We start from the raw sequence: 24,503 nt of genomic DNA on the forward strand, positions 1-24,503 counted from the left end.
GGATTGTATTTATATGTCCCGCTGCAAGCAATGATTGTGATTACGATAATTTGCCTTAATCAGCCAAGCATGTCCATTTTGCTGGTGATGATAATGAGGAAAAATGTACTTTCCTTTGCCATTGTGGAATGAAGCACATTTTCAGAAAAGGCCTTTTATGTGCATTTGATCCAAAAGCATGCTGCTGTTCATTTTTTCCCTGGGAATACAAAGGTGCATTTTTCCTGTTGTAGATCGAGTCATTGCTCCCAGTTGGAATGCTCACTTTTAAGATTTAACCTTACTGCTGTGTTCTGTTTTTGTCATGGATTGGTGCGGTGAGATGTGGGGGGCTGTTTACTGTCACTGGCTGCCCATCATGCATAGAAATGTGTCCAGACTAATGCCTTAAATACTGCGCTTGTGCATTTCCCCTTCGGACTTTCGTAATTTATGAAGAGACATTTCTTTCTTCTTTCCTGACCTGTTATTGCAGCTGCAGTAAGCAGAATTCGGGATGGAGTAGCTGGTCCCTGTTCTACCACTCAGCATCATAATGAGATGCCAACATTCTGCCATGAGCTCCAGCCTCAGTCAGTGTTGCTGCAACCTTCTTATCCACGTGCAGCACGGACTCGGTCCTGCTTTCAGCGAGCCGCACTTCCCCGGCCTGGTCGCCCTTCCCCAGTTATTCCACAACAAATGGCACAGTTACCAGCCCGGCAACTACTATGCCGCGGAACTGCGAGGTGGCAGACGGTGCAACCAAATGGCACTGTCCAGCATCATCCCAGTCGCCAACCGTATGATGGGCAAGTTCCTTTCCATACTTCCCCTTCGCTTACCAAGGATTGTCATGACCTGCTGGTGTCTGGTGTACTCTGCCAAGGGATGCCACCCTATGCATACACAGGTATTACAATGTATCCACCAGGCCTTACTTCACATGCACATAGATTGGGACATGATTGTGTGCAAGACAAGAAAGTTTGAATTGTATTTATATGTCTCTTTGCAAACAAGGCCAGTGTTTTAAAACAGAAGTCATTTACTAAAGGTTTCTTTTTTGGAATTGGCAAGGAGCATGAAATCCCCCCCCCAAAAATAATTAAAGATTAAAATTCCAGCCAGTTTACAGGTTGTTGAGTCCTTGATTTAAGGTCATCCTTGTTCAAGCATGAAAATTACTTGTGCATGATGTAATGTAGGCTGTTTTTCTGGCAAGCTCACAAAATTTTGCGAAGATTCTATGTGGGCATTTTGATGTCACGCTCGCCAGCGATATATTAGTGTGAACAGACTTGCATGTGTGAGTTTGACAATCGGGAACAAAACGACACGTCCACGAGATCACAATGCTCTAAAAGAATGTCACATTTGAAATCCTCATGCAGCTTTCCCCATTCAAAATCGATTCCCAATGCGTTTGATTTTCTGCGGTCTTTAACATCAATCAAGTTATTCTATTTGAAGATTGTTAGTTTGTTTAATTTTTATTCCACTGACACATTGAGAATTTTACACAAGCCGAGGTTTTGTCCACAAAATCAATCGCGCGTACGCGCATGTGAGGATTTTCTGAAATTAATCTTAAACGTCATCCAAGCGGAAAAGGAATTGATGCTCCCATTGTCCAGTTTCCTCAGTAAATGACGTAGTAAAATTGACATCAGGGTCTATGACATTGCTGACTGGACAAATAATTATATGAAGACTGCGGCCGAATCCATCATGCATAACAATTGGTTGGAGCTGTCAAAAGTAAAATGACTACGTTGAGTTCAGATTTTGAGCAATTGGGTCTTGTATTGCAACCAATTAGTACACACACCAATTGATGTACAATATGTGCCAATCTTTCCTTGCCACTATATCTATATATATAACATTTTCGTAATGCAGCTGTCACCCACAAAAGCAGAATGATTCAACAATTGTAATGACATAGCTTCTGATATGAGATGTTATGAAGATGTGAAGGAAAGGTTCCATTTTGAAGTTTGAGCCTTTCCGGGGGCAAGAAGATTCATGCACAGAAATGAGTAAATGAAAGCAGATGATTTTGACACATGTAATTGTTATTGCTTTTTTTCCCCCTTTGTGTGTGCGTGTGTACGATTGCAGTGGGCGTTCTTTCTGTTTTTATTTCATTCTACCTTGTGATAAATGGTTTTCGTTCTCATTGCTCTGCCAGTTGTAAATTTATAATGGTTTCCATATATTGTACGGCGTTGCTCTTTTCTTGTTGAAATCCAATTCCAGCATTTCTTAAAAAGTCGTAAATCTGTTTTAGGTCAATTATTGCACAAGTTTGTACTTAAAGTTTGAAGGACTGTGCATGCTGTTATAAAAGTGTGCATATTGTGAAAGGTGTATTAAGCCATTTTGTTTTCCCCATTGGTAGACAACCACACAGCCACATTAAGATGCTGCAATGATCAGTAAATGTGTGGTAACCTCTCTCTCTTTCTTTCTCTCTTTCTCTTTTTCGACCACATGGCAAACCCTCCCTTCTACTTTGTTGACGATCCTCTTGAGGATCTCACGATCACCCATGATCTTTCTTGGGCAATCCACATATCCAAATTGGCTTCCAAAACCAGCTCCTTGGCACACCTGAACTCCTATCCACCTACAGTCACGGCCAAATATATTGTCATCCTTGCACTTATTTCAAATAATGCACCATTTCTTCCAGAAAATTGTTGAAATTAAAAACTCTTTTGGTATCCACATATGTATTTCTTTGGTTTGCAGTGGAACAAAACAAAAAAAGCTGAAAAAAAATTACTAAATCTTAGCTTATTCCACACAGGAATCCTAAAATGGCCCGGACAATATTGTTGGCACCTTTCAGAAGTTGTTTGAAATAATTAGATTTCAAGCAGGTGATTCTCCTTTACTTTGGAATTGAACTCACCTGTGGTGAGTTGCAGGCACCTGCAATATATAAATCACTCATTCGACCAGTTTGAATAGAGAAAAGGAGTCATTCTGCTGTTTTGTGTCACTGTGTGGACCACAATGAACATGGAGAAAAGAAAGAAAACCAGAGAATTGTCTGAGGAGGTCAGACACAAGATTGTAGCCAAGCATGGACAATCTCAAGGCTACAAGTCCATCTTAGTTCCTGTATCCACACTTAGACCTTAGATTGTAGCCACTGAGACCTTGATGTCCCAGTGTCCACCGTACACAATGTTATCAGAAAGATTAAGGCCCTTGGTACTGTAGCCAACCTCCCTGAACGTGGCCGCAAGAGAAAACTTGATCGAAGATTGCAGTGAATGATTGTTCGAATGGTGGAGAAAGCACCTCGGTCACCTGCCAAAGATATTAAAGCTGACTTTCAGACACCAGGTACGACAGTTTCAACTCGCACCATCCATCGCTAACTCAATTTAAGGGGGTTCTATAGGAGGAGACTGAGGAGGACACCACTGCTCTGAGAGATATAAGAAAGCCCGAATGAAGTTTGCCAAAACACACCTGAACAAGCCAAAATCATCCTGGGAGAATGTCCTGTGGACAGATGAGAACAAATTAAAGCTTTTGGAGAAAGCACATCATTTCCATGTTGACAGAAAATAAAATGAAGCCTTCAAAGAAAAGAACACCTTTCCTGCAGTCAAACATGGAGGAGGTTCAGCGATGTGCTGGGGTTGCTGTGCTGCCTCTGGCATTGGGTGCCTTGAATGTGTGCGTGGCATCATGAAATCATGACATCACCAAAGCATTTTGGAGGTCAATGTTTTACCCAGAGTCAGAAAGCTTGGTCTCCGTTGAAGATCATGGGTCTTGCAGCAGGACAATGACCCCAAACACACTTCAAAAAGCACTCAGGAACGGGTCAAGAAAAATACTGGACTGTTCTGAAGTGGCCAGCAATGAGTCCAGACCTCAATTCCATTGAACACCTGTGGGGAGATCTGAAAACAACAGTTGGGAGAAGGCACCCTCCAAATCTGGGAGAACTGGAGCAGTTTGCATAAGAAGAGTGGGACAAACTGCCAGTGGAGGTGTAGAAAGCTCATTCATGGTTATAGGAAGTGCTTGACTGCAGTTATTTTGTCCAAAGACTGTGCCACCAAATATTAAGTCGAGTCTATAGGGTGTCAATAATTTTGTCAATGCCATTTCTTTTTATTTTCAGATTTAAAAGGATATATTAAGTTCTCAATGAAAAACAAAGATTCTGTAATATTTCCAGTGAAATAAAGAATTGTGGAGTCCAAATACTTCAGTCAATTTCAACTTATTTTTCAACAAAATTGTGAGTTATTTGAAAAAAGTGCAAGGGTTCCAAGGGTGAAAAAAGGCCATGACTGTACAAGGCCTTCACCCACAGATTGATGGAGTACTGCACCCCCCTTTAGGGCTGGCTCCTCTGCCTCAAACCTTGGTCAGTGTGACAACGTGGAAACCAAGGCCTTTAAGATTATTGGAATCTCTCGCAATGAAGCTGTGTCCATGGGCCGATCACTTTGCCATCTCAGACAGGTTGGTAGTCTCTCTGTCTCCCAGTGCCTCCTTTCTGGTATTGCACCCTTTGCTCTTTCCATGCTTTGTCCCTCCAGATTTCGATATGCACAACCCCCCCCCCCCCTCTGGTGAAACCCCCTTAAATCCAGAATCGCTGCTCACGTCAACTCATTCGTTCCTCTTTTTCCCCTTCCTGTGAAACCAACTTCCACATCTTCTTCAATCTCATTCTTCCCTCCAAGTCTTCAAGACAGCTGTTCACCATCTCAGATCATCCTCAATCCAAAACAATGATGTCTTATACCCTTGTTAAACCCCCCCCCCCCTGCCCCCAGTTCTCCTCCACCTCCCATCCCAATCCCTTCTCCTTTAAACTTTACAGTTTTACTTCCTGAGAGTTTCCTTCTGTGTCCATCGTGTCCACCCCATACATCCTCTCCTGCCACCCATTCACACCCATTGTTTGTCCAAATCTTCCTCTTCCTTGTCTTTCAACTCTGCTTTTCATGTCCCTTTTCTCCTCTCGCTACTGTTCCTTTTGTGTTGTTATGCTCTCATCCATTCAGTGTACTCGCTCTTCCACGATCCTCGGCTATGTATACAAAAAAAGCTCACGCGTATCAGGCTATAAACTTCAAAATTGATCACTTGGCATTTTATATCACAAAAACTTTCGTGTCGACAATGCAGTCTGTCTGTTCCACCCTGAAACACTGAAGGGAGACAAAGCTACAGAGTAAAAGTCGTTTCAAATTGATCCACACCTTTGGGAATTTTTTTTCAATCAGACATACATTGTATCGGCATTAGACCACTTTCGATCACTCACGAAAAATTTTTTTTTCCACTTAAATGTATTTCTTCTACTCGTATGCATTCATGTATGTATGTACAGTGCTTATAGAAAGTCTACACCACCTTTCAAAATTTTCACCTTTTATTGCCTTAATAGCCTGGAATGAAATTGCATGAAATCAGACTTTTCCACCATTATTTTATTATTATTGTTATTATTATTATGTATTTATACACATTGTCGAGGCTCGTATGAGAGCTAACACACAACGCACAGCAAGGGGGGCATGAGGCAAGAGGGGCGGGAGAGGGAAGGACAAACAGTGGGGAACAGAGACATTAGATCTGTGGAAGGGAGAGGGATGCGGTGGGGAACATTGGGTGTACAAGATGGACACCACAGGGACTTTCAGGACCTTACACGACAGGGAACTTTTGGGAAGGAAGGCAGGGAATTTGAAGGGGGTGGGTTTGGGGTGGATTAATGGGGTAGAAAAGATTGTGTTTTTGGATAGGGGAAGATAAGAGATGGTGGTGAACGGCTGTTTTGAAGACCTGGAGGGAAGAATGGGATTGAAGAGAGTGTGGGAGTTTATGCCAAAGGAAGGGAAAAAGAGGAATGAAAGAGTGAAGGTGAGCAGTGATTCCTGATTTTGGAAGTTTCACCAGAAGGGGGTTGCTGCCGGACCTTCAGCGCCCTGCAGAAATATGTGGGGGGGGGGGGCTGGCATATCGCAGACAGAGCAGAGCGGGGCAAGACTGGAGAGGAGATGGTGGAAGACAGAAAGACCACCGACCTGCCTGCGGTGAGAGAGAGTGAGAGGCCCAAAGCCTCAGCCTCACCGTGAGAGATACCAATGATCCTCAATGCCTTGGTTTCCACAGCGTGAAGCCGAGAAAGGTGAGAGGCAGGAGCACCAGCCCAGAGGGGAGAGCAGTATTCCACCAGACTGCAGATGAAAGCTTTGTATGTGGTCAGGAGCTCAGGTGAGCCGAGGAAGGACTTTGCATGACTGAGGATGCCCAGTCGGCGACTGGCTTTGGAGGCCAGGTTAGAAATGTGGCTTTCACAGGAAAGATCATGGCAGATAGTGAGACCCAGAAGCTTGAATGAAAGGGCTTCTTCTTGAGGATTGTTAAGAAAGTAGATGGGGGGTGGGGGGTGGTTCCAAACGGTTCTTTCAGAGAGACATAGTGAGAGTGTGAGATTTGTCAGGATTGAAAGACATGTTTCACGTGCTGGACCAGTTTGTGATTTTATCCAGATCTGGAGAGAGCGAAGAAGCTTCTGCTTGCTGATCTGAGGGATAACAGATGGTACGGCAGAGGGTGGAATCATCAGTAAAGAGATATAGAAGATTTTCCAGAGAGTCGGAGAGATCATTAATGAAAACCAGAAAAAGAACAGGGCCCAGAACGCTGCCTTGAGGAACTCCAGCCTGGACAGGAAGAGGGGATGAAAGAACTCCATTTAGGGCCACACGTTGGCTGCGGTCGGAGAGGAAGTCTGCGTGCCATGAGTGGAGATGGACTAGGATATCATAGGAAGAGACTTTGGTGAGCAGGGCAGGGTGCTAGACCGTGTCAAAAGCATGCAATATGTCTCGGGATATGGCTCTGATTTAATGTCTGGCATTGAGGACTTCCATCCATTGTTGGGAGAGCAGAAGCAGCATATCCAGGGAAGAGTGACCTGGTCTGAATCCAAATTGATGATCGGAAATGAAGCCATTAGAGAAGAGGAAGAATTTACTATCTGAAGCGATGATGGATTCAATCACCTTGCTGATGATTGGGAGAAGGTTGATTGTCGTTGCAGGGATCTGTTTTTGTGCCTTTTTTATAAAGAGTGGTAATGGTTGCTGATTTCCAAGCAGATGGCGGATGATCTTGAGCAAATGAGAGGGTGAATAGAACATCGAGAAGAATCTGAGTTGAGGTTTGACAGCAAGCTCTCCACTTTGTCAGAAGAAAAGGACACAGAGTCCAGGGACAGCTGTGTGCGACTGGGTAAGGTGGATACAGAAAGTGATGGGTTTTGGACACAAGATTTAGATGCAAACACCGAGTTTAGGCATTCAGCCTTTTCACATGAGGTATCAGCAGTGCGGCCATTCGAGGTAAGGGAGGGGATGGAGGGGGAATATGCACCAGAAACAGATTTGATTATATGCCACCAGGATTTGGAGGAGGAGATCGTTTTGAAGTTCAGACTTGAGATTCGAAAGATGTTGTTTTCTGGCTCTCCTGAGAGTAGATACACACTTGTTCCGAGCTTTATGGAAGGAACTGAGATTTCCCTCAATTGGATTTGCTTTCCATGAGGCAAAGGCAAGTTGTTTCAGGACAACTGCCTCGCCACAAGCTTCAGTGAACCAGGAGCGGGAGGAAGAGGAGGACAAAAACGTTTACAACCCCCCACCCCTCCCCCTCCCCCACTCTCTTCCCCCTTTCAAGAGATTTATTGCCAACCCAACTACTTTATGTTCAACTGACATTGCACTCATTATGTATTGCATTCGGAGAGCACGTAAATGATTTGAGTGAAGAAATTTCTTTCTTGGCACTTGAATTGACCCCATGGGATTGCTGCAATCACAGGACCAATTTTTGTCATAAAATGTTTCCAGGGCAATGAGAGATAGCGAGATATAGGTTTGCACAACCATGAGGTCATAATGGCACCGTTTCTAATTTTTTTTGTCACCCAATCAAGGTCAGTTCAAGATGAGCACAAATTGACAGTGATGTGTGATCTCAAATTGTCCTGGAACAAGAAGAGGTGATTGGGGTGTAGGAGAGGTGTGTTCATGCTTTATTACATCTTGCTCGGAGCAGATGCTAAAAATAGGGCTTGGAAAAGGCATTGCTCCTGAGCTTCGGAAGGTGGGTGTGGTGGCATTGGACTATCTTCCATGGATTAGGAGGTTTGTGCATAATTTTGAATGGCCATTGATGCTGTTGGAGATTGGGTGGGGACCGTTCAAAAACATTGTTCATTATTGGTTTAGATTTCTTTGTATTGATAATTAATCGAACGGGCGTGCTAATCCATGCAGTGGAGTGTCAGATGACATGATTGCAAATTATATGCAGCCTGAGAACTTGCATATTTTTCTCCAATTGTTCACGATCCTTGGAGACCCCATCAATCATGTGAAGCCCATGACAATGTGGCATCGGTCAAAATGACACAAAATAGTGGCTCTCTTATAATGGGCTATCTTGTTCTCCACAGGAATTTGGCATTCTCGTTTCTGCAGATACCTGTGTAAATGTGAACTGCCTTTTTGATCTCACGACAACCGATTTGACAGCAGTGGGGAAGCGTTGAAACTTGAATAATTCGGCGAATCCTTTCTCATTGAACACACTCAATATCACTCAGCGAGTTTTTTGTGTATGTTTGCAGACATTTTTAAATTATTATTATTATTTTCTGTGATATGTGACTTATATTTGGAATGCATTGAGTGCAATAAGCAGAAGGTTTGGTAGGTGTGTGCGTGCGTGCGTGCGTGCGCGAAATCGACAAGAGGGATCTCCCTCATTCAATTGTGGGAAAAGTCAGTGCCAAAATTGTGCTGAATCGCCTTGCAGACCATCTCAATCAGGAGTTGCAGCCAGATAGTCAGTGTGGCTTCAGTAAAGGCCATGGAGCCACTGATATGGTATTTGTAACTCGTCATATCCAGGAAAAATGTCAAGAACAAAATGTCGATCTTCATATTCGATTTGTTAACCTGACCAAGGCCTTTGACACTGTCAACCATGAGGGCCTCTTGAAGATATTGAAGAAGTTTTGCTGCCCAGAAAAAATATATCACAATGATTCCACGGTTTCACAAAGACATGCTCGCAGGCGTCTTGGAAAATGAAGTCTTCTGATTTTTATGGGTTTTTTTTTTTTCCAGTTACAAATGGTGTCAAACAAGGTTGTGTGATTGCATAAACTCTCTTCAGTATGATGTTTTCCTCACTGCTCACCAGTTGATTATTTTCGAAATGGAAACGCGAGGATCAAAATTAAGTGTCGTATGGACGGCAAGCTGTTCAATCCCAAAGGGCTACAGGCCAAAACCAAGGTACAAACAGACACATTACGTGACTTATTGTTTGCTGATGATTGTGCTTTGAATGCGAGATCGCTGTGAGACATACAACATATAGTGTGGATTTGTTCTGCTCCACATGTGACAATTTTGGTCTCACAATCAGCATAAATAAGTCATGCATCAACCTGCTCCAGGCAAACGATATGTGGTTGGTGCCTAAGGTATTGATCTGGGATCAAAACTTGACAGCAGTAGAAAAGTTTACGCCTCTTGGCAGCACGCTTTCTCAAAATGTTATTGTTGATATTGAGATGTATGGAAAGATAGCCAAAGCAAAATGTACAGTCTTTGGCAAACTTCGCAAACCAGTCTGGGATCTCGGAGGAATAAGACTGCGCACAAGGTTATATTGCGAAACGTTTTGTTCTTTCAACACAACTCGACGCCATTGAGACATGGATGGTGCACCAGTGTGATGCAAATAAGCTTAATCGTTTTCGCATGAGCTGTGTACAATAGGTTCTTAAGTTAAGTTGGCAGGGAAAAAGTCCCTGATAGAGAAGTACTCTAATTGAATTAGCAGAAATGCTGAGTATTCATACTATGCTGAGAAAGTCACATCTGAGATGGGCTGGTCATGTGACAAGAATGTCAGATACATGTCTATGAAAAAGACTTTTATGGTGAAGTCCAGACTGGTAAATGTTCCCATGGTGGTCAGAATGTGGAGTCCTCTCTTCATGTACACATGAGCAGGCTGTGGCTCGAGTCCGGTATTAATAGCCGGCATCAAGAGGAGTTTGTCAGGTCAGGCCAGATCAGATCTGTGACTTGCTCCAGGTATCATGTAAACCTGTACTAACCTGTTTCATGGTCGGGTTGTTGGCGACTCAACCGTCTCCCCCACCAGGTTTTCTGGTGAGGAAGGTGTATGATGTGGGCACCCAGCAGGATTAAAAACAAAACCTGTCAAAGGGTGGAGGAGCTCCTTGTGAGCCAACGGCCATCCATATCGAGTGCCCGACTGCCTGCGGACGTCCTCCTGCAGTTGGGTTACCTTTTTTTTAGGAGGTTGGTGACAGGATTTGCACTCTGGCCACCGTAACCCTTCACTCCACAAAACACAAGAAAACCTCAAAGAAAATTGAAAACCCACTCCGTGGGAGTACCTCTTGTGCAGCTGCCCTCCACAGGGCATCTCACAGGATGACGGGATTGGAAGCAAAACAGGATGACAGCTGCCCTCCACTCTTTGATGATCGGACAAAAACCACGGGGTAACCTTCCCGGATCAGGTTGCGGTAGTGTGTCGGGGTTGTGCTGAGGTGTCATCCACCAGACGGCGGTCTCCTTCGGTTAACCTGAGGTGGTCCCTTCGGGTGGGTGCCTAGAATGTCCTATCCCTAAGAGAGGATGATCACCCGTCTCTGTTATCATCTGAGCTCAAGTGTTTGAACATCGGTATTGCAGCACTCTCTGAGGTTCGGAGACCGGATAGTGGCGAGATCATGGAAGGTGGTTACACTTACTATTGTTCTGGTCACTCTGATGGTTACCATTCCCAAGGAGTTGCTGTAGCTGTGTCCAATAAGCTGATTCCAATGGTATTTGAGGTAACACCGGTCAATGAGCATGTTATGAGACAAAAGGATTCGTCACTCCTTCAGTGTCCTTTCTCTGGTATCTGATATGCTCCAGCTGAGGCGAGTGATCTCACCAGGAAAGACGCATTCCATGCCACGCTCGAGTCTGTGGTTGATCAGTGCCCCAGGTGAGATACTCAATTCTCATCTTGGGGGATTTCAATGCATCAAGTGGAACTCCTTGGGATGGTCATGAGACATGTGTTGGTCCCCATGAGTCTGGAACTGTGAACCAGAAAAGCACTAAGTTCCTTGACTTTTCAAGAAGTCATGGACTTGGGGTGGCTGGTTCATGGTTTCAGTGCCCACAGGCTCATCGCTGGACTTGGCATTCCAACGCTGGTGGTGTGGCAAAGGAGATTGACCATGTGCTCGTTGATGGTCGCTGGAGGATGATCCATAACTGCAGAATCTTCTGGAGTGCTCAGTTCTTCAATACCAACCATCGGCTTGTGGTAGCAACTCTGAAGTTTCACCTTAAATCTGGGAGAATCATCCCAGCCTTGGCTGGATGTTGCCAAGCTCAAGAATGAGAAGGTAGCTGAGGAGTTTGTGAACAGGCTGAGTGGGGATTTGGGGGGTCTGAGTGCTTTGGTGAATCCTGTGGAGTTGTGGAGTGCCTTCAAGGCCACCTTCCTTGATGTTGCTGGTGGATGTCTTGAAACTCATAGAAGGGTGAAGAAGAATTTTATCTCTCAAGGGACACTGGATACCATTGACCAGAGTCGCAGGGCCAGGCTTAATGACAGAGCTGAGCTGTTCAAGGAACTGAGGCGGAAAACGGTACGTGAGCTAAAGGGGGACAAGGAGGCCTATGTGCGAGGAATCTGTGAGGGGGTACAGCATCACCTGTGGTCAAGTGATGCTCGTCCCGCTTACAGGGGAATTCACGCATCGCGTTCCTCCAAGCTCGTCCCTCGGTGTGCTGCAGTGTGAGCGGATGGTGGAGGGCTCTTGACGGAGGAGTCTGAAGTGAAGGCCCGCTGGACCTGATAATTTGAACGGCTGTACGAAGCTGATTCACTAGCTGTTGAGTTAGATGTCAGGGGTGTTACTATCCCCATTGCTGACCCTCCAATCAAGTGTGGTCCACCTTCGTTTGTGGAAACACAGGCTGTGGTGAACCGATTGAAATCAGATAAAGCTCCTGGGATCTGTTGCATCCATGCTGAATTTCTCAAAGCTTTGAGAAATGCTGTACTTGTGTCGCTGCATGCAATTCTGTACTCTGCCTGGAACACAGGCATCATCCCAACTGACCGGAAGAGGGGCCTTGTTGTCCCTCTCTGGTAAGGGAAGGGTGATCCACGGGACTGTAACAACTACCGACGGGTGATGCTGCTCTCAGTTCCGGGCAAGGTTTTTGCTTGGATAATTATTGACAGGGTTCGCCACCATCTGCTTGAGCACCAATGCCCAGAACAGTCAGGCTTTACACCAAAGAGGTCAACGATTGACCGTATCCTTCCCTTCGGGTCCTCACCGAATGCAGGTGAGAGTTTCGGCAGGGGCTGCTTGCAGCCTATGTTGATCGCTGTAAAGCGTTCGATTCAGTGAATCGGGATGTCCTCTGGAGGATTCTTGGTCTTCGTGGGGTGCCACCAAAACTGATCAATCTAATGTCTGAACTCTACTCTGGTACTGAGAGTGCTGTGAGATGTGGTGGTACCATCTCCGACTTAGTTCCAGTTGTTGCTGGAGTTAATCAGGGGGTGTGTACTGGCCCCCACACTTTTCAGCACTTGTATGGATTGGATTCTCGGGAGGATGTCGAAGAGATCAATCTGTGGTGCATCATTTGGGAATGTCAAGATCGCTGACCTTGATTTTGCAGATGATGCAGTCATCTTTGCAGAGACTCTGGATATCCTTTTGGGAGCCCTCGAGGTGCTGAATGAGTAGTCGCAGCTGCTGGGATTACGGGTTTCCTGGGTCAAAACTACGATCCAGGCTTTCAATGACATCTTGGATGCTGTTGTCCTGTCTGTGCTTGTTTGTGGTGAGGATGTTGAGGTCGTGGAGAGATTCACTTACCTTGGCAGTGATATTCATGTCTCTGCCGGCTGTGAGCCAGAGGTCAATAGACGTCTGGGTCGGGCCTGGGGAGTCGTGGATTCACTGGATCATGGGGTGTAGCACTGTCGGTACGTGTGTGTGCGTGTGTGCGTGCCTGCGTGTGCGCGCATTCCTAGCGGCACAAAGTTAATTGTGATGACAGTATATTTGACCGTATATTTCTTTATTATATGTATTCACCACTTTCCAAACTTAAATTCGTTTTGCACATAAATGTCTTGTCTTTCAGCTCAGAGAATCCTGTGAGGTACCTCCATCAGCAGTAACATCATTTTTTTTTTTTGTGAATCTTGCTTCCACATCCTATCCTGTAAATCGTAATTCACTTCTCTCCCCACCCCCATTCCTCATGCATAACCCCAACCTGTTGTCGATTCTTGACTCTCTTGTCTGACTTTATTGAAACTTTCATTCGTCTTCTGAGCCAATGAGAAAACGATGATGGAATGAGTTCTTTAAATTGTTTTAGTTGAGGTTCTCAACAAATAGCCAAACCCATGAAGACAAACTCGTTAGGTACCCTCAGAATGATGGCGCTTCGCCTACATTGTGCGCACTTCCTCACAGCGTGCGTATTTCATAAGGTGCTTTCAATATATATTCCGACATTTGTAAGTGTTAACATTCCTGATCTTCTTCCCTCCCCCCCAACCCCCACACACACACACACACACACACACACACACACACACACACACACACACACACACACACACACACACACACACACACACACACACACACGCGCGCGCACACACACACACACACACACACACACACACACACACACACACACACACACACACACACACACACACACACACACACACACACACACACACACACACACACACACACACACACACACACACACACACACACTCCCAACCTGTCCCTACCAATAGGAAATGAAATATGCCTCTTCCCCGACATCCCCTTGTTTGTGTTTGATCCGAAACTCCTTTCACTTCTGTTGTCATTTCTTCTTTCACCGTCCCTCATTCCTGCCTCGTGCAAAATAAGCGAAATGCTAAAAAGGAAGCATCAAGGCACTTTACTTTATTATATATTTTTTTAAATAACGACATTGTGGCTTTACTATGCTGGGCAGTTCCTTGGGTGTAACGCTGAACAGAGACTTCCATCATCTGGTCATTTGGTCGTTTCATCGTATGAGTAATCATTTGTGATCATCATGTGGTCATTCCATCATATGAGAGTGACCATTTTTGCTCGTCTGATCAACGTCATACTTGTCCGTTACAAAGAGCTGCGCTGCACCTAAAATACGATATTCTTGACATCCGTGAACCTTGGAAATGGGAAGGTTCAAGATTGACCCACCATGAGATCCCACGGTGTCCTTGTCGAAGAGTAGGCGAGCTATCATCGGCAGCATCGCCAAATTCCAAATTCTTGCCCGACCTCTACTGCTGGGAGAGGGATGGAACCCCCCACCCCCCCCCCCCCCAGCATGACCCTTGCCAATAACCTGCTTTGGCAAAACCAATGCTGTGTGACAGATTATGGTACGTCAGACCATATTCACCGAATGAAAGTCCAAGCGACCTCCACTTTTTCCCCAAAATTAAAAACAACCTGGGTGGGTGTTTTGCGACTGCGGAAAAGATTAACACAATCCTGTCCACTGCATCAAGGACACATCACAGGGAAGGTTTCTGTACTGAGATCAAAAATTTGGTTAACCACTGGCCAAAGTGTGCATTGAAGAGGGTTGATGTGTCGAATAAAGTGACATGAATAAATAGTGTCAATGTCATTATGTCTATTACATCAGGAGAGAGACAACTTTTAGGATGACCCTCTTAACCATAGGTAGTAGCATTTCAGTTGCTACTTCAGTGTATAGCCAGCTTTGCCAACTGCAAGCTACGTAACTGAGCTGCTCCACTTACTTCCATTCAGAGTACCCGCTCAATGTTATAAGTGAAAACCTTCAGAACAAACAGATGAAGCTACACCTCAAGAACCAGCAGACTTTGCTTTAATACTTCGTTGTGAGAGTGATGTTCTTTTTCTTTCTTTTTTGTTAAATAACGATTCCAGCATATTGGTCACAAAATATATTTTATCCTTTACTTTTCAACCACAACAAGAAACAATGTTTTGGATTTTCCATCAACTGGTGATGTGGTGATGATGTATTTTGCACTTTGACCTTTAAAAATTGATAACTCTTACAAAAATCCTTTGCATTTTCCATGAGATGTGCTGAGAATTTCTTCAGATCCCATGAGAATCATATGTTTTTAGAAAGCAAATGAAAGTTCATGTCCTATCTTTCAAAGCAGATTCATGGCTGTTATCTCCATTAACTTGGGATTTTAGAGAAACCTTTACACTCACAATGTAAAAAAGCAAGGACAACTTCCAAAGGGCAGTGGCGATCAAAAGCATGAGATAAGAAATGCACAAAAGGGAATTTAATGAAGCACTTGAGAATTATATGGCTGCCTTCATGGATTGATATGCATGATTTTGAATTCATTCCGATATGTTGTGCAAATCTGAGATAGCCAGCATTATTATATCCTCAATAATGAGCAAAAAGGGAAGAAAAACTCAACATATATATATATATATATATATATATATATATATATATATATATATATATATATATATATATATATATATATATATATATATATCTCGAAACGTGGAGTGTGACGAGCACACCCTGACGAGTCCTACACCAAAGCCTCACCTCCAACCTGGAGGCCTCGGCCCGGTGACTGTCAAACAGACAAAGATTACATGGTCAACATCAGTTGAACATCAAACGGAGCCGCCTATCTGGATTTCGCGCTTGTTTGCCCTCATCAGGACGGCATACCGACAAATATCTAACCAATGATGACCATATTCAACGTTTAAACATCAGACGTACCTCCTGTCTGTTATGGTGAGCATCACCACGGTTTATGTCTCACACTATGCGGTAAAACCGCATAATCTGCGAAGAACAACCGTCCGTCTTGTCTCCTCCGTAACTCCAAAACCATAAAATCTCGCAGCCTGAAACTTTGCAACCTTGCAACTTTGCATGCACGCTAAGAAATCTCAAAGGAAGTGCAAGAGTGAAAATTGGGTGTTTGGCTTAATTAAAACACCTCTTTTGAAGACAATTAACAGCCTTATTTAACTATATCCTTCATCAGGCAATCCTCGGCCACCTCGCTGTCTGGAGTCTCCTGGGTAACCTCGCTGAGTTCTAAAGCCGCCAAGTTTTTTGGCCTGCTCAAACGTACCTTGACGAGGAACAGGCCGCAACGATTTCTTAACAATGAAGTATATTTTTCACTTTCCTCACTCATATCCAATGCCTGTTCATCATGGCTATGAATCGTTGTATACGCCGCTTTTGTAAGTACTATAAGTTTTCAAATTAGGAGCTTGGAGCGATTTCCTGCATTATATGAGACGATTTTCCATGGTCTACTCTCACGGACTAATTAAAGTATTTAAATTAAAGTCATCGAAATATTATTTCACTTTTTAGGATCGGATCTCGTCCGGACTAAATAAGTGTCGAAATCTGTTGTGAAATGGGATAATTTTAAAAGAAATAACGAGTCTTACAACTAAACCGATATACCTATTTACTGAAAGCAAGCAAGGTTATGTTCCCTCCACCATACATACACAAGAACATGTGAAATTTCCAAAGCATTAAGCACATCTTTTGCTGCTGTTAGGAGGATTATATTGAGGAAACAAAAAATTTAGAACGTCACGAAATTAACCAGCTTCATGGACCTGCATGAGTTAAAGCATTCACTGCGAGACCTCCCACTGTCCCCCGAGGGACTGCCTATACATAACGTCTGCCAGATCTGTGTCTATATTTTCAGAGGTTTTGCGAGGTGCTCCACAGGGTATCAAAGCAAATCTGGAAAAAAATGGACGTTTTTTAAAAAAAACATTTTGACGTTTGCGCGAACCTCGAACCGATGTACCACTTGACACGTGCACAGTCGAGCAGCAAAATGGCGGATTTTCTGCAATGCTTATTCACGGGCGATTGAACTTTGCGATGTCTCTAGGGTTGCTATGCATTAAGCTACAACTATTTTGTGGACAAAATAATTTTATTTCATTAACTGCTGCATGCGTGGTTAAGACGGGCTTTAAAATTAAAGGTATCCTTTTATTTATGGTATGCAGCGACAGCCTGGCCAATCGTTCCTTATTAACCATTTAAATTGGAGTGCTTGCATCAGTACTTAAGCCACTTGCCGATCTCCCATCGTCGATAGCGGTACCGCGCAACATCATTGTGAGCGAACCGTTCACTCTCTGCGGACGCTTATGCCACGCCACATCATTCAGAGTGAGTGGTTCGTGCTCCGTCACCCTGAGCGAGTGGTTCATGCTCCGTCACCCTGAGCGAGTGGTTCATGCTCCGTCACCCTGAGCGAGTGGTTCGTGCTCCGTCACCCTGAGCGAGTGGTTCGTGCTCCGTCACCCTGAGCGAGTGGTTCGTGCTCCATCACCCTGAGCGAGTGGTTCGTGCTCCATCACCCTGAGCGAGTGGTTCATGCTCCGTCACCCTGAGGGAGTGGTTCATGCTCCGTCACCCTGAGGGAGTGGTTCGTGCTCCGTCACCCTGAGGGAGTGGTTCGTGCTCCGTCACCCTGAGGGAGTGGTTCATGCTCCGTCACCCTGAGCGAGTGGTTCATGCTCCGTCATCCTGAGCGAGTGGTTCGTGCTCCGTCACCCTGAGCGAGTGGTTCGTGCTCCGTCACCCTGAGCGAGTGGTTCGTGCTCCGTCACCCTGAGCGAGTGGTTCGTGCTCCGTCACCCTGAGCGAGTGGTTCGTGCTCCGTCACCCTGAGCGAGTGGTTCGTGCTCCGTCACCCTGAGCGAGTGGTTCGTGCTCCATCACTCTGAGCGAGTGGTTCGTGCTCCGTCACCCTGAGCGAGTGGTTCGTGCTCCGTCACCCTGAGCGAGTGGTTCGTGCTCCGTCACCCTGAGCGAGTGGTTCGTGCTCCGTCACCCTGAGCGAGTGGTTCGTGCTCCGTCACCCTGAGCGAGTGGTTCGTGCTCCGTCACCCTGAGCGAGTGGTTCGTGCTCCGTCACCCTGAGCGAGTGGTTCGTGCTCCGTCACCCTGAGCGAGTGGTTCGTGCTCCGTCACCCTGAGCGAGTGGTTCGTGCTCCGTCACCCTGAGCGAGTGGTTCGTGCTCCGTCACCCTGAGCGAGTTGGTTCGTGCTCCGTCAGCCTGAGCGAGTGGTTCGTGCTCCGTCACCCTGAGCGAGTGGTTCGTGCTCCGTCACCCTGAGCGAGTGGTTCGTGCTCCGTCACCCTGAGCGAGTGGTTCGTGCTCCATCACCCTGAGCGAGTGGTTCGTGCTCCATCACCCTGAGCGAGTGGTTCGTGCTCCGTCACCCTGAGCGAGTGGTTCGTGCTCCGTCACCCTGAGCGAGTGGTTCGTGCTCCGTCACCCTGAGCGAGTGGTTCGTGCTCCGTCACCCTGAGCGAGTGGTTCGTGCTCCGTCACCCTGAGCGAGTGGTTCGTGCTCCGTCACTCTGAGCGAGTGGTTCGTGCTCCGTCACCCTGAGCGAGTGGTTCGTGCTCCGTCACCCTGAGCGAGTGGTTCGTGCTCCGTCACCCTGAGCGAGTGGTTCGTGCTCCGTCACCCTGAGCGAGTTGGTTCGTGCTCCGTCAGCCTGAGCGAGTGGTTCGTGCTCCGTCACCCTGAGCGAGTGGTTCGTGCTCCGTCACCCTGAGCGAGTGGTTCGTGCTCCGTCACCCTGAGCGAGTGGTTCGTGCTCCGTCACCCTGAGCGAGTGGTTCGTGCTCCGTCACCCTGAGCGAGTGGTTCGTGCTCCGTCACCCTGAGCGAGTGGTTCGTGCTCCGTCACCCTGAGCGAGTGGTTCGTGCTCCGTCACCCTGAGCGAGTTGTGAAATAACACCTGATTTCCAAGCCGTTTGCAGTATTATCGTGTTTTCTAAATTACCGAGCCAATTTTTTTTCCATCCTTTACACACAGCTGTTTATAAAGCATAATGTTTGTGAACGTATCCCTGAAACCTCTTTAAATGTAATGTTGTTTTTCAGTGATAGCTACTCAAGGTTTCTGGGTTGTATACAGTAAGTATTGTAGTTGGTCATCACACTGACTCCAACCTGCTGAGTCCCGAAAAATTCCCAATATCGGCCGTGTGTGTGTGTGTGTGTGTGTGTGTGTGTGTGTGTGTGTGTGTGTGTGTGTGTGTGTGTGTGTGTGTGTGTGTGTGTGTGTGTGTGTGTGTGTGTGTGTGTGTGTGTGTGTGTGTGTTTTGTTAAAGCAGCACATATTCTTTCTGTTAACTCCGTCTCCGTCTGTCTCTCTCGACATATCTGGACGGTGGATTATGTCTGGACGGTGTTTGTCTCTGGCTGGCTTGGCTCTGGATGCATATGCCTGGTGGTGTTTGTCTCCAGACGCGTCCATGTGGTGTTTGTCTCAGGACAGCTTCGCTCTGGACGCGTCCGGGCGGTATTTATGTTTGGACGGGAGTTTGTCTCTGGACTTGTCTGGAGAGGAGTTTGTCTCGGGGCCGTGTTTATAGTATGACCGGTAGAAAATGGATTTCAGACATTATTTTGTTTCCACCTTCACTGTTATTCGATGCAGAATCATTTTGATGAGACGGTATGAATTGTAATTAATGCTCCACCGCACGTCTGCCTTCCCTTCCTATCACCTCACACTGTCTTCCCTTCCCCCACCCCACCTCGCTCCCCCTCCCTCCTCTCTCCTTTTCCCCTCCACCTCTGCACTCTCCCCGCACTCTCTCCCCCACCCGTTTCTCCCTCTTCCCCCCTCTTTTTCTCCCTCCCTCCTTTATTATTACCGTTTGTGAAGTGACGGGTGGTATTTGCTCGTGTGTGTGTGTTTACATATGTATATACAGTGGACGAGGTGTAAGTCGGCAGCGTGTAACTCGTCACTTTGCTTAAGTCGGCAGCGTCAAAAAGTCCCGAATTTATCTCATGTTAAATCCCTATGAATAAAGGGTCATCCCTCTGTAAGTAGTCATCTCTAAGTCGTCACTTCGTCTAAGTCGTCAGATGTTGTCCATTCCCACGTAATGGAAACTCAAGTAAATTACCACTCCTAACTCGTCACACGGAACTGCTGCCTCGTGAGAAGCCCGATTTCATGTAATCGTGATGCTCGCTCATTGGTGTACACCGCCAGTGATAGTCTATTTATAACTGCGTACACACGTTGTTCGCACTGCAGGCAGGACAATGGCGGCTAAGCGTAAGCTTACAACTAAAACCTACCAAGAAAAATACGACATTATCCAGTTTTGCGAGGCTAATCCACTGATGAAGAAAACAGACATAGCTGAGAAGTTGGACATCAAACAGCAGACATTGAACGATATCTTGAAGAATAAGGGCAAGATATTTGGACAAGTGGAGAAGATCGTGAGGCCGGTGAGAAGTGTGAAATGCGTGAAATGTGTGTCCTTTGAAGATGTCGATGACGCGCTCATCATCTTGTTTCGGCAAATGTCGGCTCAGCCAAATATTCGGTTTCGGCCGATTCGGCCAAATATTCGGCCAATACTGTCTTTCGGTGGAGGATTGCCCAGCCAACATCATGGAATACAATGACCGGTTTGAATCCTTTCTCATGCACCAGATGCCCAAGAGTTTGAGGCAGTCAAACATAACGGATTACTTCGCGAAGAAGTAAAGGATCGATCGAGCTTAGTGTTGAAGTCCGATCATGGTTTTATCTTGGCTTGTTTTGTACATTACCGCACTCACTTACACATAGGCATTGAGTGGTAATCATCACCACGATGACTGTGTGTCATGTAATTTGTCACCATACCATCACCGATGGTATACGAGTTGTCTTACAGAGTTGTTCATTATCTTTACTTTTGATAAACTGATTCATGAATTCCATCTTTGCTTGATCACTTTCCATATATGTGTATATATATATATATATATATATATATATATATATATATATATATATATACATATATACATATATACATATATACATACATACATATATATATATGTATGTATATATGTATATGTGTATATATATATATATATATATATATATATATATATATATATATATATATATGTATGTATATATGTATATATGTATATATGTATGTATGTATATATATAAAGAATTACTGTTAAAATTTGGAGTATAAGCATTGGAAAGAGAGTACATTGATTATATCAGAGCAGTGAATGGCGTCACCATCTGACAAATGAGAATAGCATGAAACGTTTGTTTGATTCTCACAAAAGTGAGGTGGATTTTTTTTTTTTCATTGAAAAACAGGATGCATTGTGCAAACTATGATCACTGGCGAGAACAGAGAGGCGGCAATGTAAATGAAAAATTTTTTTTACCAAAAATCCAAGAAGCAGCATTTCTCTTCCGTTGAGGCTTGTTCTGATTCCTCAGACTCTAGAATCCAAATGTTTGATATTGTTTAATTCAGCCATAATTAGAACCTACACACTGGCATGTCAGTCCAGTGTCTTAACAATCGACCACCATACACACAGAGTTGCACATACAGTATATGTTATGCAGTATAATCAAATGACCTTTGTATGCTCAGGCTTATCATCATATTGGTGAAAAATTAATGCATTGTCCATTGCCTTTGATGCCTTTCATACAGGTGTACCACAGTCCCAACGTGTTGCAGCTGGTGAATACTGCCTCCTCAATGGCCCACAGATTGGATCAACCCCAAATGCTTCTTTTCAACTTCATCAACAGGTGGAGTAAAGATATCACTTTAAAATCAGTATTATGAGTCATAATGAAGAATCACTTAAAAAAAAATTCAGTAGCTGGATCCGGATCCCGATCTTCACCAAAATCTAATCTGTTCATCCTTGCCTCACACCCAACCTGTCCACAAAATTTCATCCGGATCCGTCCACAACTTCTTGAGATATCCTGCACACGATCAAACAAACAAACAGACAAACAGATAGAAAGGGGTGAAAACATAACCTCCTTAACCTTTGGTTGCAGAAGTAATAAACGCGTAAATATATAAATAATGCATGTTAACATTGAAATAAACATGGAAATTCAATAAATACAGTGTAAATTAAATAAAAACACAAGACTTTTACCTTTTAAATTCATTTCAAAACAACGAGGTGGACGAGGATAAGAACGTTACTTGCGCACACTGTATTCTGCCACAAATAGAAAACACAAGACTTAGCTCGATGATGATGATGATGTTGGAGGGGGGAAGGGGGATCGGGGAAGGCAATTTAGCGAATGGAAAAGCAGCATTAGCTTTACGTCGAAGTTGCCTACAGAATTGCCACATTGGAGAAGGGTAACACGATCCTTAATCACCTCACCTTGAAGCACGGTCTTCCCTGCTTGGAGAGCAAAGTACGAGATGGCATAGCCTTGCGGCATAATCCCATCTTGTCAATGTTAAAAACCTGCTCCGTAAGAAATCTCTTCGCCTTAATTTGTTTCACGAGCTGCAGTTGAGAATGTGTGTTTGAGAAAGGGGGTCGAGTCCGGGTGTCGGAAATTAAGGGTTTTTGAATGGCGGTTCAAGTACGGGTGTCGGAAAATTAAGGCTTGGGAATGAGGTTTGAGTATGGATGTCAGAAAATAATGGTTTGGGAATAAGGTTTGAGGGATAATGAAGGTTTGGGAATGAGATTTGAAGGAAAATGAAGGTTTATGAATGTGGAAGACTACAATGGGGAACGTTCTACCTCCAATCATTGACCCTGTAATGACAGCCCACAAATGCCGCATTTTCACCTCCCGCCAACCGATCTAACAACTCAATCTTTTTGCCCAACGTCATCACTTTTCTCTGCCTTTTGGTACAACTAACTTGGGCAATCGCTTTACGTTTGGCCTCATTAAAAGCAGTGCACGAGAAACAACACAAGGCTTGGAATGGAAGTAAATCGTTCACGCGCGAGATGCAAACGGTGACTCATCTCAGCTCAAAAACCATGATTGGTTGAAATGAAATCCCATGATAATGAAAATAGGTTGCCCGTGATTGGTCAAAACCCGCAATATTAGAATCCACGATATTTGAGTGTTTACTTTATATACTTGAACACAGAATCCCCCGGGACTTTAGGGTATTGTGTTTTATGAACTCTCTAGTTACGTTTGCAATGTTGCAACAGCAGTGAAGTTTTCTTTTCGTCCGCACACGACAGCGCTTCACTTGGGTGACAGACATATAAACGGGCAGAAAAATAATGTAATTGCTGTACATATCATGTTTTTAGTCGTCACCGGTGGCATTATGTTTTTGGGTTGTCTGTCCATACGTAGGTACATCCATCCATGCAAATGTTCTCTGTTTTCTCTGCAACCGCTTATCCGATTGAAACAAAATTTTCACCATAGATGTGACTACTCATGCAGAATTTTTTGAATGATAATTATGATGTCATAGGTCATGTAGGGTGGCAGCCATGTTGGAAAAACGGAAAAACTTTGGACCTCTGTTTCACCGAAACCGCACCATGGAAAAATTTGAAACCTGGCACCTACTCTGCATGGGGAATATGAGTGATTTGACTATGACGTCATCGGTTAAGTGGTATCCCGGTTAAAATTCAACAAGTCGAACAGTGCATTTGATGAGTTTGAAAATTTGTGAGGTTCATCTAGGGATTGGTCAACAGAAAAAAAAATTATGACTTCATCGGTCATGTGGTTTGGCAGCCATAATGTTTAAAAAAAATAATAATTATAATAATCTTCTCCTGAACCGCTTTAAAGATCAAAGTGAAAGTGCACATAAATGATCAACAAGCCATGTTGAATAAAGTTTGATACCTGTGACATCAAACGTCACATGGTCTGGCAGCCATCTTGGATTTACCCTGAAACCTTCAAAAACCTTCTTCTCCATAACAGCTGGACAGATTGAGGGGAAACTTCACACACCTATTCAGCATGCCTTTTTGACACGAGGGTGACAAAGAATAATTGATCAGTCACGTGGTTCGGTGCCCAGACTGGATTGAAGAAAAACATTAAATAATGTTTTCTCTGGAACCGCTTATCCGAACAAAGCAAAATTTACCAAATATCATCTCTCACTGTTGCTGTATGCAGTGTGGAAATTGACATCACAGGTCATGTGGTGTGGCAGCCATATTGGATAGAAGAAAAACCTTATCTGATCAAAATGAAACTTCACACACTTGATCCTCTACCAAATTGTGGGCAGAGTCCAAATTTTCAATGCCATAGGTCACGTGGTTTGACAGCCATGTTGGTTTGAAAACCCCAAATTTTAAAACCTTTGTCTCTAAAACCACTTAATGGATCGATGTGAATCAAGTTGTGTTCACAGGGAGCAAGGGGAATGGATCACATTTGCAAAGTTTCACATTGATCGCCACAACGGTTTCTGAAATATAGTTTTTTAATATTTCCC

General features: G+C 44.6%; 1 protein-coding gene across 4 annotated transcripts in view; it reads left to right on the forward strand.

Annotated features, from left to right (window-relative positions):
* LOC147030784 (uncharacterized) overlaps positions 1-24,503 on the forward strand; it is a 206,197-nt gene that overhangs the window by 154,372 nt on the left and 27,322 nt on the right. For all 4 annotated transcript variants that reach the window (XM_085875196.1, XM_085875193.1, XM_085875197.1 and 1 more), the window contains 2 exons: positions 476-892; positions 21,726-21,826. In XM_085875196.1, coding sequence (XP_085731322.1) covers positions 476-892; positions 21,726-21,826 — 518 coding nt within the window. The remainder of the gene's footprint in view (positions 1-475; positions 893-21,725; positions 21,827-24,503) is intronic.

Source organism: Eptatretus burgeri, chromosome 3 (assembly GCF_056783735.1).
Source record: "Eptatretus burgeri isolate ZD-2024b chromosome 3, Ebu_testis_v1, whole genome shotgun sequence".
NCBI lineage: Eukaryota > Metazoa > Chordata > Myxini > Myxiniformes > Myxinidae > Eptatretus > Eptatretus burgeri.